The sequence below is a fragment of the Nomascus leucogenys genome, chromosome 9 (assembly GCF_006542625.1).
Source record: "Nomascus leucogenys isolate Asia chromosome 9, Asia_NLE_v1, whole genome shotgun sequence".
Taxonomy (NCBI): domain Eukaryota; kingdom Metazoa; phylum Chordata; class Mammalia; order Primates; family Hylobatidae; genus Nomascus; species Nomascus leucogenys.
In genome coordinates, this window is record NC_044389.1 from 66,377,096 (window position 1) to 66,390,741 (window position 13,646).

A 13,646-nucleotide genomic window follows, 5' to 3' on the forward strand; every position below is an offset into this window, starting at 1 on the left:
CCTCAAGCGTCCCAGATACGTCAGCAGTTCATTCTGCGGGTGAAGAAAATATTGACATTTTTCAGATGAAAACTCTCCTCCTGAAAGGACCTTTGCTGAGTGCTGGGGGAGGCGGGGCGCGGGGAAGAACGGAGACCGCCCAGGAGGCTGCGGCACTCCTGGGCTAAGTCCTGCCAGGGAGCTCCCCCGTTGGGTGACGGAGGAGGTGGGGCGAGGGCAGCGCGCAGAAATAGGGCGCTGGGCGCCCCAGCGCAGCCAGCTTCCAGCACAGCCCGCGGCCCGGTGCCAGCTCCGCCGGCGACCGGTGTGCCAAAGTGCGGTGCTCCCGCAGGGAACCTGGCTCGGGGAGGGCCTCCGTGAGTCATCTGCTGAGTTGTCGCAATCGCCACCCAGAGGAAATCAGGCACCGGGCGGGGCGGGTTTCTGGCTGCGCTCGCGCGCTCTGCCCGCGCCGCGGTGTGCCTCCGCTTACCCGCAGCTCCGACCACTGGCTCGCGCTACCCAGGTCTGCCGCACGCCGCGGTGGCTTCAGCCCAGACCTGGGCCGCCAGGGGAGAAAGAGTTAACTGGCAGGGGCGAGGAGGAGCCCAGGGAGGAAGGAAGGATATTGCCGTAATTCTGAAAGTTTTTTTCCTTCCTCTCTTCCCTTCGCAGAGGTGAGTGCCGGGCTCGGCGCTCTGCTCCTGAAGCTCCCGCGGGACTGCCTGGGGACAGGGACTGCTGTGGCGCTCGGCCCTCCACTGCGGACCTCTCCTGAGTGGGTGCGCCGAGTCATGGAGGGCGCAGAGCTGGCCGGGAAGATCCTTTCCACCTGGCTGACGCTGGTTCTGGGCTTCATCCTTCTACCTTCGGTCTTCGGAGTGTCTCTGGGCATCTCCGAGATCTACATGAAGATCCTAGTGAAAACTTTGGAGGTGAGTGCCGGGAGGGATGCAGCCAGCCCCACACCGCTGCGGGCTGAGAACCTGGGGGTCCAGTTCTCAAGGTCAGTGGTCGTGGGTCAGGGGTGTGTGTGCGCGCGTGTGCCTGCGTGCGTGCATTTCTGTTCCTTGCCCGCAGCAGTGCGAAAGTCAGCATCTCGGCTTCTTTCGCGGAGCTGGAGGGATCTAGGCTGGAACCACTGGACCACTCTGTTGTTTCTCTGGTCGAAGGCAAAAAATCACTCCACTCCCTGAGCATCGTTATGATTTTACTGATTAGAATAACAATGCGACCAACTTTTTGTATCAGAGGATTTGCTTATATCCATTATGCAGTGCAGTTTCCGCTTCACCCACTTATTTTTACAGCCCCAGGTTTCAGAGATCCTTTTGTGTACTAAGCCATCCTGTTCAGAAAGGCATCATGTTCTTCTTTATGCCCAAGATAAGACACCAATTGCTGGATGGCAGAAAGAAATCTCATTTTATTTTAGTGGAGTCATGGAAATTTTATCTAACCAACAGCACTTGAAATGCCATTGAAAAGGTATATATTCTTTGACCTCAGGTCTCCCTACCCTCCCGTTTCCAAATTCTGCAAAGAAAAATGTTAGATGGAAGTGGGCCTGGTAGAGAACAACTGCAGTTTACTCTTAGGGTTTTATTAAGTGTCAAAAGGCTGGGTAGGGTAGGGAGGGCAAGTGCTATCCCCCTTTTACAGAAAGGGAAACTGAGAGTCAGAGATCAGTGGTTTGTTTGAATTAAGTGTTAGAAGCAGGAGTCTTTTTTAAAAAAATATTTTATTATATATAATATATGTGCGTGTGTGTGTGTGTATTTGTGTGTGTGTATATATATACATATATAAATATATATACATATATAAATATATATACATATATAAATATATATACATATATAAATATATATAAATATATAAATATATATATATTTAACATAAGAGACAGGGACTTGCTATATTGGCTAGGCTGGTCTTGAACTCCTGGCCTCAAGCAATCTTCCTGCCGTTACCTCCCAAAGTGCTGAGATTACAGGTGTGAGCCCCACGCCTGGCCAGAAACAGGCATCTCAACTGAGAAGAGGCCCTGCAGCCTAGTCGTTAGGAGTAGAGACCCTGGATACAGGTGTGCTTAGATTTGGTACCAAAATTGTAGCTCTGTTTCTCAAAATGTGACCTTAGGGAGGTCATCTACTCTTGTGCCTCATTTTCTGTATCTATAAAACAGGAGTAACAATAAGTCCTATTTCCATAGGGTTGTTCAAATGAGTTAAAATGTATCAAGCACCTTAGAAGGCTACCTGCACCTACTATATGAATGCTTGTTGCTATTAAAAGAATAATATGATTACTGAGATTCTAGCATTCCACAGTGCCTTCTAATAAGTTTGGTTCCCATTTTTGTGACCTATTTTCTCTCTGCCCTCAGGACGTGGCTTTATCTGCTCTTCTTTCTCAGCTAATTGGGTGGCTCCCAGGTATACATCTCTAACCCACTGGACATTGCCTTGTACTTGCTAGCCTCCTGTATTGCGCTAGACTCTTGTTTGTGGCTATTTCTTTGCCTAGACTTTGAAGTTGTACGTGATTCTTCATCCTCAGTGCTCATGTTTTTAAAGTTCTATTGTTTCTACTTGGGAGCTGTTTCTCAGTTTTGAACTCTTCTTATTGACTTTACATTCTGAGCTTGGTCACATTATGCTGTGAATTTCTTAACTGCTTCCTACTGTTAGACCTTCAGAATCCTCTCCCATAGCAGATGATCCTCTCCAGCTGGTGTTCCCTCTTTCTCTGAATTCTGGAATGATTGAACTGCTCTCCCATACAGCAATGTCTTTTGGAATTTATACCCTGTGTAAGAATGGTGTAAAGGTAAATCACACCCACTGGCTTCCAGGGGCTCACTCCTGTCTGTTTTTCTTTAGTAACTCAAGGTCAGCAAGGACGGTGGTCAGCTAGTTGCTGTCAGCCTGGCAAATTATTGTACCTGATAGGATGATCTCCAGTCCAAGATCTGACTTTCAGTTTGACAGGCCAGAGATTTTAATTTTTGTCCTTCTGGACAACTCCAGAGCTGAACTCCTTGTCAATCAAACTGTCAAGAATGCCAGTTTTCTAATTCTGGTGGGAGAAACCAGATAGCTTGGAAACCAGGTAGGTGACACATCAGGAACCCATGCTGTCTGCTGAGACTAAGTTATTAGGTCAAAGAGATGCTTGATATATGTGGAATTCGAACACAGATTCATTGTGTGAGCCAACTCTGATTTGTTGGTTGCGGCTGCCTGGAACTCCTATGTTTGGGAGCATCTGAACTCATCAGGAAAGAAAGCTGTGATCCCATAGTGATTTCTGCTTTAGGTGCAGGAGAACAGTAACCCAGGATCCTCCATCCTTCAACTAGAACAGTGTTAGATGTTTCAAAGACATTTCTGTTAGACTGGGGTTAATACGGTGAATTGCTTTTCTCAACTATAGGAATACTTCCTTAAGGGATTATGCTGATGTTTAGCATTAGAACATCTTCAGTGCTGGACAAATACCCTGCCTTTCTGTAGATTGCATTCAAGGCCCAGCCCTTGTATCACTCCTTGGTAAATTCTTAATTGATTTAGTTGTTTCTTTCTTTACATTTCATTCCCAAGAATATTCTTTGGGCTCTGATCATAATTGGATATTTCTCAAGTTTCTTTGCTTATAATTTATGTACCATTTAAAAAGATCATTTAGTTTTGTCTATGTTTACTTTGACAAGTTTTACTGTCAATGGGTGACTTTCTTATGACAATAAACTCAAATTCTAGAAGTTGAAATGTGTGTAGGGTACCCTGTAAATTGCTGATTTTGGTAATTGTTACTTGTTAACTCACTGAGCTTTATGCTCTTCTCTGACCCCTTCTTAACCCACTGGTTCAAGTAATAATCATTACTTGATTTTCAAGGGATATATGATAATTTGTTGGATACGTATGTTAATATTATAGCTTTATATTCAAGAAAATTGTTTTAGGAATACAAATTATGAAAAGTAAAACTTGGCCAGGTGTAGTGGCTCACACCTGTAATCCCAACACTTTGGGAAGCCGAGGCGGGTGGATCACTTGAGATCAGGAATTTGAGACCAGCCTGGCCAACATGGTAAAACCCCATCTCCACTAAAAATACAAAAATTAGCCAAGCATGGTGGTGTGCACCTGTAATCCCAGCAGCTCAGGAGGCTGAGGCTGAGAATCATTTGAACCCAGGAGGCAGAGGCTACAGTGAGCCAAGATCGCGCCACTGCACTCCAGCCTGGGTGACAGAGCAAGACTCCATCTGAAAAAAAAAAAAAAATCAGACTTAAAGCCATTTCTTTTTGGTTAATTTTGGACAGCTACCTTTTTCCCTCCAAGAGGATTTGGAAATTAGATGGAAAGAGAACTTGATTGATAAGTATCTTTCAACTTTCCTTGGGGGGCAGAGAATGTGGGTTGTTAGAAGCCACTTTTGTACTTTAGGACCATTTTGCTGACAGAGCTGCCTCTTTTGTGATGCCTTGAGACAGACATGTTCTGAGATACCCCTGTAAGAGATTCAGAACATCTGAAAGAGATATTCTGTCTTTGTATTTGGGTTGATCTGATTGGCTAGAGAAGCTGGCATGGTAAAAGAGAAATAGCTATTTATGGGGAGAAGCACTGGACAGTCTGGAAAAAACTGGCCATTTCAGAGGCCTAAAATATGGAAGGGAAGAGGAGGCTACTTTATGGCCTACTGTGTGGTAGGCAGCAGCTACATTATCTCTTTTAGCCTTTATGGCCACCCTTGGTATTGTCCCTGTTTTATTTTTATTTTAGTTTATTTCTTTTTGTGAGACAGAGCCTCGCTCTGTCACCCAGGCTGGATGGAGTGCAGTGGCACAATCTCGGCTCACTGCAACCTCCCCCTCCCGGATTCAAGCGATTCTCCTGCCTCAGCCTCCTAAGTAGCGGGGATTACAGGCGTGAGCCACCATGCCTGGTTAATTTTTGTGTTTTCAATAGAGATGGGGTTTCACTATGTTGGTCAGGCTGGTCTCCGACTCTTGTCCTCAAGTGATCTGCCCGCCCTGGCCTCCTAAAGTGCTGGGATTACAGGCAGGAGCCACCGCGCCTGGCCCTGTGCCTGTTTTAGAGATGATGAAATGGATGCCCCAAGACGTTAAAGTCTCTTGTCTGATGTCTGAGATGATTACAGTGAGGAAGTGGCAGAACTGCAATTCAAATGTATATCTATCTAGCTGCAAGGCACAGGCCTGTTTTTACTTTCACCGGGGGATCAACCTACAGAAGAAAAGGGTTTTCTAGTGCAAGTTCCCTTAGGCACTAAATGTCTGCTTTTTCAACCTTAAACTTAAACTTTGCATATCTTTTTTTTTTTTTTTTTTTTTGAGGCAGGGTCTCCCTGTCACCCAGCCTGGAGTACAGTGTCATGATCACAGCTCACTGTAGCCTCGACCTCCTGGGCTCAAGCAATCCTCCTGAGTGGTTGGGCCCACAGATGTGTACCACCATGCCCAACTAATTTAAAACATTTTTTTTTTTTTTTGTAGAGACAAGATTTCACCCTGATGCCCAGTGTGGTTCGAACTCCTGGACTCAAGCAATTTTCCTGCCTTGGCCTCCCAAAGTATTGTGATTATAGGCATGAGCCACAGTGTCTGGCCTAAAATTTGCTTATCTTAACACAGTAATTGTGTTATGCATGGTAGACCTTTAGAGCTATCATTTCAGGAGATGGAATGCATTCTGAAACTTGTCTGGTGCCAAAACATGGAGTGCTTTTGAGCAGATCATGCTATTTGAGGAATGTCACTGTATTAGTTTGCTAGAGCTGCCATAACAAAGTACCACAGACTGGTGGCCTAAACAACAGAAATTTATTTTCTCAGTTCTTGTAGCTAGAGGTTCAAGATCTAGATGTCGGCAGGTTTAGCCTCATTCTGAGGCCTCTCTCCTAGGCTTGGATGTGGCTGCCTTCCAGCAAGAATGTGTAGTATCCTCACGTGGCCCTTTCTCTCTGTGCTCACATCCTTGTGTCTATTTGTATGTCCAGGTTTTCTCTTCTTACAAGGACATCAGTCAGATTGGATTAGGGCCCACCCTAAGGGCTTCTTTTTAGCTTAGTCACTCTTTAAAGACCCTATCTGTAAATATAGTCACATTCTGAGGTACTGGGGGTTAGAGCTTCAACATATGAATTTCAGAGGGACATAATTCAGCCCATAACAGGTGCAGAATACCAGCATTTTCCATCATGTGAGCATGGAATAATAGGTCTAGTCTAAGATAACTACTATTTGTATAAAATATAAAATCACTCGCCCACAATGAAAAAAAGTGAGTCTGAGATTAACAATGATTGATTGTTTACAAAATTTTGTTTTAATCATATCTTTGGTTTACTTACAAATGATAATAGGCACTAAAGCTGTAAGTAAAAAACTATGGAACCAGTTACCTCAGTTGAGAAAAGCTGAGTGGTGTTAGTCCAGAGTTTGAGAATTCCTGCACTAAATCCGTGAAAGATAACAGGATGCAATCAGATTAAGACCGAGTCTTATGATTTAGTCACTCGTCACTGGAAGCTGGGAGATTGGCATCTATTTATAGGCTGTTCTCTAAGTGCAAATGGCATGTTCTTGTTTGGCTCTGTGGGTTGTTTTGAAGGGGTCCTGACGTAGTCAGATATCATGCGTTACTCCCTGACCTTGATGTACGTTTTAGGTTATTTATTCTCTATCAGTTATGTTCTTATTTATTTGAAAAATTTTTTAACCACTCTAGTCAACAAACTCTTTTGAGCCTAGCAATAACTGAGGTTTTTGACTTGGCATATTAATAAATCTGTCTCTGGGCTGGGTGCAGTGGGTCACACCTATAATCCCAGCACTTTGGGAGGCCGAGGCAGATGGCTCACCTGAGGTCAGCAGTTCGAGACCACACTGGCCAACATAGTGAAACCCCATCTCTACTAAAAATACAAAAATTAGCCGGGCGTGGTGGTGGATGCCTGTTGTCCCAGCTACTTGGGAGGCTGAGGCAGGAGAATCGCTTGAACCCGGGAGGTGGAGATTGCAGTGAGCCAAGATTACGCCATTGGACTCCAGCCTGGGCAACAAGAGCAAAAACTCCTTCTCAAAAAATAAAATAAATAAAATAAAATAAGGTAAAATGGTAGCTCACGCCTGTAATCCCAGCACTTTGGGAGGCTGAGGCCAGTAGATTGCTGAGCTCAGGAGTTCAAGTACAGTCTGGTCAACAAGGTGAAACCTGGTTTTTACAAAAAATACAAAAATTAGCTGGGAGTGATGATGCAGGCCTGTGGTCCCAGCTACTCAGGAGGCCGAGGTGGGAGGATTGCTTGAGCCCAGGAGGTCAAGGCTGCAGCAAGCCCCTGTCTCAAAAAAAAAAAATTTTTTTTGTCTCTGCCCCTTCAAGGGTGCTTGTGTTCAATTATAATTATTACAATACTTTTTAATATAAGAGCCCTTGGGATTCTCTAGAATGAGAGACTTGATAAGTTCACTAGCAGTTTTTGAACTATGAAGTTAATAGTGAATAATTTGGGATATGTATAAAAAATGTATGAAGAAAAAAATAAAAAATATCACATCTGGGTATATTTCTTTATACTCCTAGGTACATTCAAAACAAAGTGAGAGTTGTTTTCCTGTTCTTAAATTCCCTCAAATCTGTAGATCTTCATAATTATAACATTTTCCTATGCATCTTCATAAGTAACCATGTGGACAGATGATTTTCTGTAGTTAATGATTTCTTTTTCATTCTCTTTTTTTTTTTTTTTTTTTGAGAGAGTCTCACTCTGTGTTGCCTAGGCTGGAGTGCAGGTGCCCGATCTCTGCTCACTTTACCGTCTTCCTGCCTGGTTCAAGCAATTCTGTTTCAGCCTCCAGAGTAGCTAGGATTACAGGCATGCATCACCATGCCTGGCTAATTTTTGTATTTTTAGTAGAGGTGGGGTTTCGCCATGTTGGCCAGGCTAGTCTTGAACTCCTGACCTCAAATGATCCACTCTCATCGGCCTCCCAAAGTGCTGGGATTACAGGCGTGAGCCAATCGTGCCTTAGTTATTGATTTCATCGAGTCCTTTCCAGCTTTCCAAGTCTGTGCTGCCTCTTTCTGCAAGCTTATTTCTGATACATCTTTGAGTGTGTCCTACCCCTGAATGTCTAATTTGTTGTGAAAATAATTGTTACACTTTATGCCCTATGTTTAGGCCCTTACATGTGTCATCTTGTTTAATGTGACGGCAACCTTGTGGGATAGGATCTATTATCCTTATTTTACAATGAGGAAACAGAGGCCTATAGGGAATAAGTAATTTCAAACCCAGACGTTCTTGATGCCGTGACCTGTACTCATGCCCCACATGCTTCATAGCCTTTTCAAGGAATAATTTATCAGGGCACCAGTGCATGTGAGGTGGTTGAGAAAGGGTAAATAGAGTCCTTTCCACATTTTATTAGGGCATTATCAGTAAGTGATATAAAAGTATACTTGGGACTTGGAATATTGCCGTATCAGAGATTCCCTGGGGTTATCTCTTTAGTTCAGATACCGCCAGAGCTTGATGTGTAATTTCACTTCTGTATAATCATGGTTGAAGTATTTTATGTTGTGTCTGTGGGTCAGTTTAAATTAATATTTCTTGTTTTTGAACAGTGGGCCACAATACGAATTGAAAAAGGAACCCCAAAGGAGTCGATTCTTAAAAACTCTGCTTCTGTTGGTGAGTTTTCCTTTTCATTATGATTGTTACCATATTCAAATTGGGTAGATGTAAACCTACCCAATTTGAACTTGAAATATGCAGAGAGCAGTGTTTGGATCTTTCATAATTCTGTCAGTGTAAAATAGCAGCTGCCAGAGTTTTCATGGACTTTTTATTGTAAAGGTGGTAATATGTGTTAGCTCTTCTATGTGTTCTTATAGATATTGTTTTCCTTTCTAAGGGCATGTATTTGAAGATGGCTGTCCATGGTTTTAAAGATGTAGTCAGTGGCCAAAAGAAAAAAAAGAAAAAGGCTAATGGGAGTCCCTGGGAGTTAAAACGTATTATTGAGGTTTCGTTAACCAGCTTGTGATTCTCAAAGTATGTTCCTCAAAATACTCTCTTCTGCTGAAGGCTAATTGGTAATACATGAAATAACAAATAATTTTCCTGTGAAATAAGCTTAGGAATCATCACATACTATACTTTCCTTTTGGAGAGTACTATTGCATACTAATAAAGGCTCAGAAAAGTCCTGCAATAAAGAAACGTGCTTGACCAGGTGCAGCGGCTCACGCCTGTAATCCCAGCACTGTGGGAGGCTGAGGCGGGTAGATTGCTTGGGCTCAGGAGTTCAAGACCAGCCTGGGCAACATGACGAAACCTCGTCTCTACAAAAAATACAAAAATTAGCTGAGTGTGGTGGTGCGCACCTGTAGTCCTAGCTACTCAGAGCTGGGCTGAGGTGGGAGGAGCGCTTGAATCCTGGAAGTTGAGGCTGTAGTGAGCTGTGATCACGCCACTGCACTCTGGCCTGGGCAATACAGTGAGACCTCATTTTTGTTTTTTTTAAAGTCAAACTATCAAATACTTTATTGGAAGAAATTTATCTTCTGGAAGCTTTTCTAAAAGGAATTGTAGAAATTGTATTCTATAATGAGTTTTGGAAATAACAAAATATTTGACTGAAAACATTGAAGTATTTTTGTATAATTGGATTATGATTTTCAAATGATTGGAGCAACTAGTAGAGCTTCATGGTGTATACTTAAACACCAAAATATTATCACCAATCACATTTTTACCAAGTCCGGATATTTCTGGCTGTATTTTATCCTTTTTTTTAAATTGCCAGATACCTTCTCTGAGATATAGCAGATCTATCATTTAAAAAAATTATTCTGGGTTCATTTAAAAATGTATGTCCTTATGATTTAAGGAAAGAACAAACTTTGTTGCTGTTTTTCTGTTGTGCTTGGTGAGACTTTGAGCTGTTGATCTTGAGAGAAAGTCAGTGGGCCTTAATAGATTGGGGTGATTGTGGTACGTTTTGGGCCATGAATTTTAATTTAATTTAATTTTCTTATTTAAATTAAATTAAATTAATTAAATTTTCTGCTTTTGAGACAAAGTCTCACTCTGTCCCCCAGGCTGGAGTGCAGTGGCGAGATCTCAGCTCACTGTAACCTCTGCCTCCCAGGTTCAAGTGATTTTCCTGCCTCAGCCTCCTGAGTAGCTGGGACTACATGCGTGCGCCACCACGCCTGGCTAATTTTTGTATTTTTAGTAGAGACGGGGTTTCACCATGTTGGCCAGGCTGGTCTCAAACTCTGACCTCAAGCGATCCTCCCACCTCGGCCTCCCAAAGTGCTGGAATTACAGGCATCAGCCATTGCACCTGGCCGGGCCGTGAGTTTTAAAGGACACAAATGATTTCAATTTGGCAGGTGATGGGATTAAAAAATCAGTAGATGAGAGGGTCCAGTAGCATGGGTTTAGTTTTTTTTTTTTTTTTTTGAGATGGAGTCTCGCTCTGTCACCCAGGCTGGAGTGCAGTGGCGTGATCTGGGCTCACTGCAAGCCCTGCCTCCCGGGTTCACGCCATTCTCCTGCCTCAGCCTCTCAAGTAGCTGGGACTACAGGTGCCCACCACCACGCCTGGCTAATTTTTTTGTATTTTTAGTAGAGACAGGGTTTCACCGTCTTAGCCAGGATGGTTTCGATCTCCTGACCTCGTGATCCACCCGCCTCGGCCTCTGAAAGTGCTGGGATTACAGGCGTGAGCCACGGTGCCCGGCCTAGTTTTTTTTTTTTTTTTTGGCCTATACAGAAATGAGAACTTTTTGAATATTTACACTTGTTGGATTACTATTTTTATTGTAATCTTTGTCAAATATCTGCTTTTTCTGTTTTTGATCATTGTCTTTTCCATGGTGTCTCCAGGAAAGAATGGAAGTGAACGGGAGGAGAAAATAGAAATCATAATATTTTAGAGTAATGCTGATGCCCGCAAAATTTGTCATATTTCATTCAGAGTGTCTACCCTTCCTTATAGCCTGTGAAATTGGAAATTGACTCTCACAGTTATTGAACAACTGCAACATATAGGATTGACAAAGGAACCAAAGTTGATTAAGACAGGGTCCCTGTGGGGAGATAGGCATTGGACAGACCACTGTGATAAATACTGAAATAGGTGCATAAGCAAAGGACAGTGTGAGATCTAATTTCGGCTCTGATATGTACTGCTTTCATCTCTGCTAATCCCACAACTGTGCATGGTATGCAACTCTGCTCCCCTCCTGACTTCGTGCTTGGGTATCCAGGGGTACTTAGTACCAGGGGTATTAAGTAAGGGGTGTGTGCCCTGTTGATAAATACTAGTATTTGGAGTCATCTGAGAAGTAGTGTTACAATCCTAGACAGACTGATAGCGGGTGATGATGAAACATTGAGTACTTGTGTGCTTGGCTGGTGCAGTTTTTGGCCTTGAGAGCACCACGTTTCTGTACCAAAGTTTAGGCAAGGGTCACAGGCAGGCCAAGGACCCCAGGAGTGTGGGTACAATTTTGAGATGTGTCTGAATGATATAGTCCTGAAAATAGATTTTGAGGAGCGGAGAGGGAGAGTTATGCTTATTTTCTGCACTGAAAAACTTCCTTCTGCTGCTCTTTTTTTTTTTTTTTTTGAGATGGAGTCTTGCTCTGTCATCCAGGCTGGAGTGCAGTGGCAGGATCTCAGCTCATTGCAAGCTCCGCCCCCTGAGTTCACGCCATTCTCCTCTCAGCCTCCCAAGTAGCTGGGACTACAGGTGCCCGCCACCACTCCCAGCTAATTTTTTGTATTTTTAGTAGAGATGGGGTTTCAGCGTGTTAGCCAGGATGGTCTCGATCTTCTGACCTCGTGATCTGCCCGCCTTGGCCTCCCAAAGTGCTGGGATTACAGGCATGAGCCCCCGCGCCTGGCCTCTGCTCCTCTTTCATTTAGTGAAACACATTTTTTTTTTTTGAAATGCATTTCAAGTCTCCCTTCCCAGTTAAATCCCTCTTACATTGTATTTCTTCTGTGCTTTTATTGAATAAGCCAGCTGAAAGCTGAGCCTAGGCAAATTATTATCTTTGTGGTTAAATAATTCTCTTCTGTCTTTAGCCATATTCTGCTGTGTCTTTTATTTAAAAGCTATTTAATTTATTGAGCTTCAGATATGATTATTGGTAAATCTCATTAAGAAGCTCTGTTATTGCACTTTCACCTTCCTCTTCTTCTTCCTTTTTTTTTTTTTTTTTTTGAGATGGGGTCTGGCTGTATTGTGCCAAATTCCTGGCCTCAAGCAATCCTCCTACCTCAGCCTCCCAAAGTGCTGGGATTACAGCCATGAGCCATAGTGCCGGGCCATACCTTACTCTTCTAAGCTTAAGGACTTTTCGTCATTGTTAACACAAAGAAAAAGGTAAATCTTTTTCACCACTTCAAGTAACTGTTATTCTGAGCATTAAACTTCAGTGGAGAATATAGTTACCCTTCTACCTTGGTTTTGTCCCCTGAAAGCAGAAGTGCTAGAGCCACAGCATAGAAGGCTAGGACAAGAAAATACAGGAATAATAGCTTGTTTGCTTCTTTTTATCAGCTGTGCTTTGGTTGCTCCAGCCATAGGACAAATGCATCTCCTTGGACCCTGGGACTTGGTCTGACTGAGATCTTAGCAACTTTTATTTTAGCCTGTTTTAAATATACAAAGGATCGTTTGACTTTTAAGAGGCACCAGCCTTACTCATTGGGCATCTGATTTCCAGGGATTATGATGCTGTTAGGTCTGAGTTTGAATCGGTTCATAGCTTTGATAGTAATTGTGATTAATATTAGTAATTATGTAATTTTAGTGACTCAAGATGAATTCTACTCTAATTGCATTATGACACTAGGACATTTCGAATGATTACCATGAAAAGTCAGCAAGCATGAATAAAGGCCTGCATTTACCTGGGAGTGAGTCATAAACACCATAAATACATAGAGGCGGTGGCTTGTCCTTTTGGCATTGTTCCCTTAGAGGGTGATGCTGGCATGACTCAGCATTGTTGGCCACAAAGTGCATGGAACCACTGCAAGTCTTACACCGTGCCCTGCTCCAGCAGCACCACACACGAAGACTGTGGTCGCATGGCCTGCTGTTGATTTAGCCCCAGTGCCAAATTTCTCTCTGCCTTGTATCTCATGCCCCCAAGTCTCTGCCCCTTTGCCCACCTAAACACTCAAAAAGGAGAAGGTACTAAGGTGAAATTTCGGTTGCTATAACTATTTGGAGAGAATTCAGGTTGCCTAACATGGCCCTCTAATTTTACTTTGGGAATTTTTTTCTGTGAGGCAATTGACTAACTACTTGAAATCCTGTATGCATTGGCTATATGAACATTAATAAAATCTTATACATTCACAGAAAATATGGGGTCATATTTTGTGACAGAAGTTTGAGAAATATCAAGTCAGGTGGGGTCGTGCATGCCTGTACTCCCAGATACTTGAGAGGCTGAAGGGGGAGGATCTGGAGTTTGAGCGTGGCCAGGGCAAAATAGTGAGACCCATCTAAAAAAAAAAAAAAAAAAGAAATTTGAGGAATATTTTATATACTTATTTTGTTTTGGACAGGCCATTTTTGATAGTTTAAATTAGCTAAC

At 43.0% G+C, this 13,646-nt stretch overlaps 1 protein-coding gene across 2 annotated transcripts in view; it reads left to right on the plus strand.

Annotated features, from left to right (window-relative positions):
• Nucleotides 1–211: 211 nt before the first annotated feature.
• The window catches only part of GPAT3 (glycerol-3-phosphate acyltransferase 3), a 70,201-nt gene continuing 56,766 nt past the window's right edge, over nucleotides 212–13,646 (plus strand). Inside the window, exons 1-3 of one of the 2 annotated variants that reach the window (XM_003265842.2) lie at nucleotides 212–356; nucleotides 655–914; nucleotides 8,643–8,709. In XM_003265842.2, coding sequence (XP_003265890.1) covers nucleotides 774–914; nucleotides 8,643–8,709 — 208 coding nt within the window. In that variant the 5' untranslated portion in view covers nucleotides 212–356; nucleotides 655–773. Of the gene's footprint in view, nucleotides 357–441; nucleotides 915–8,642; nucleotides 8,710–13,646 lie in introns of those variants that run through there. The other variant, XM_030819085.1, reaches the window with a different exon arrangement.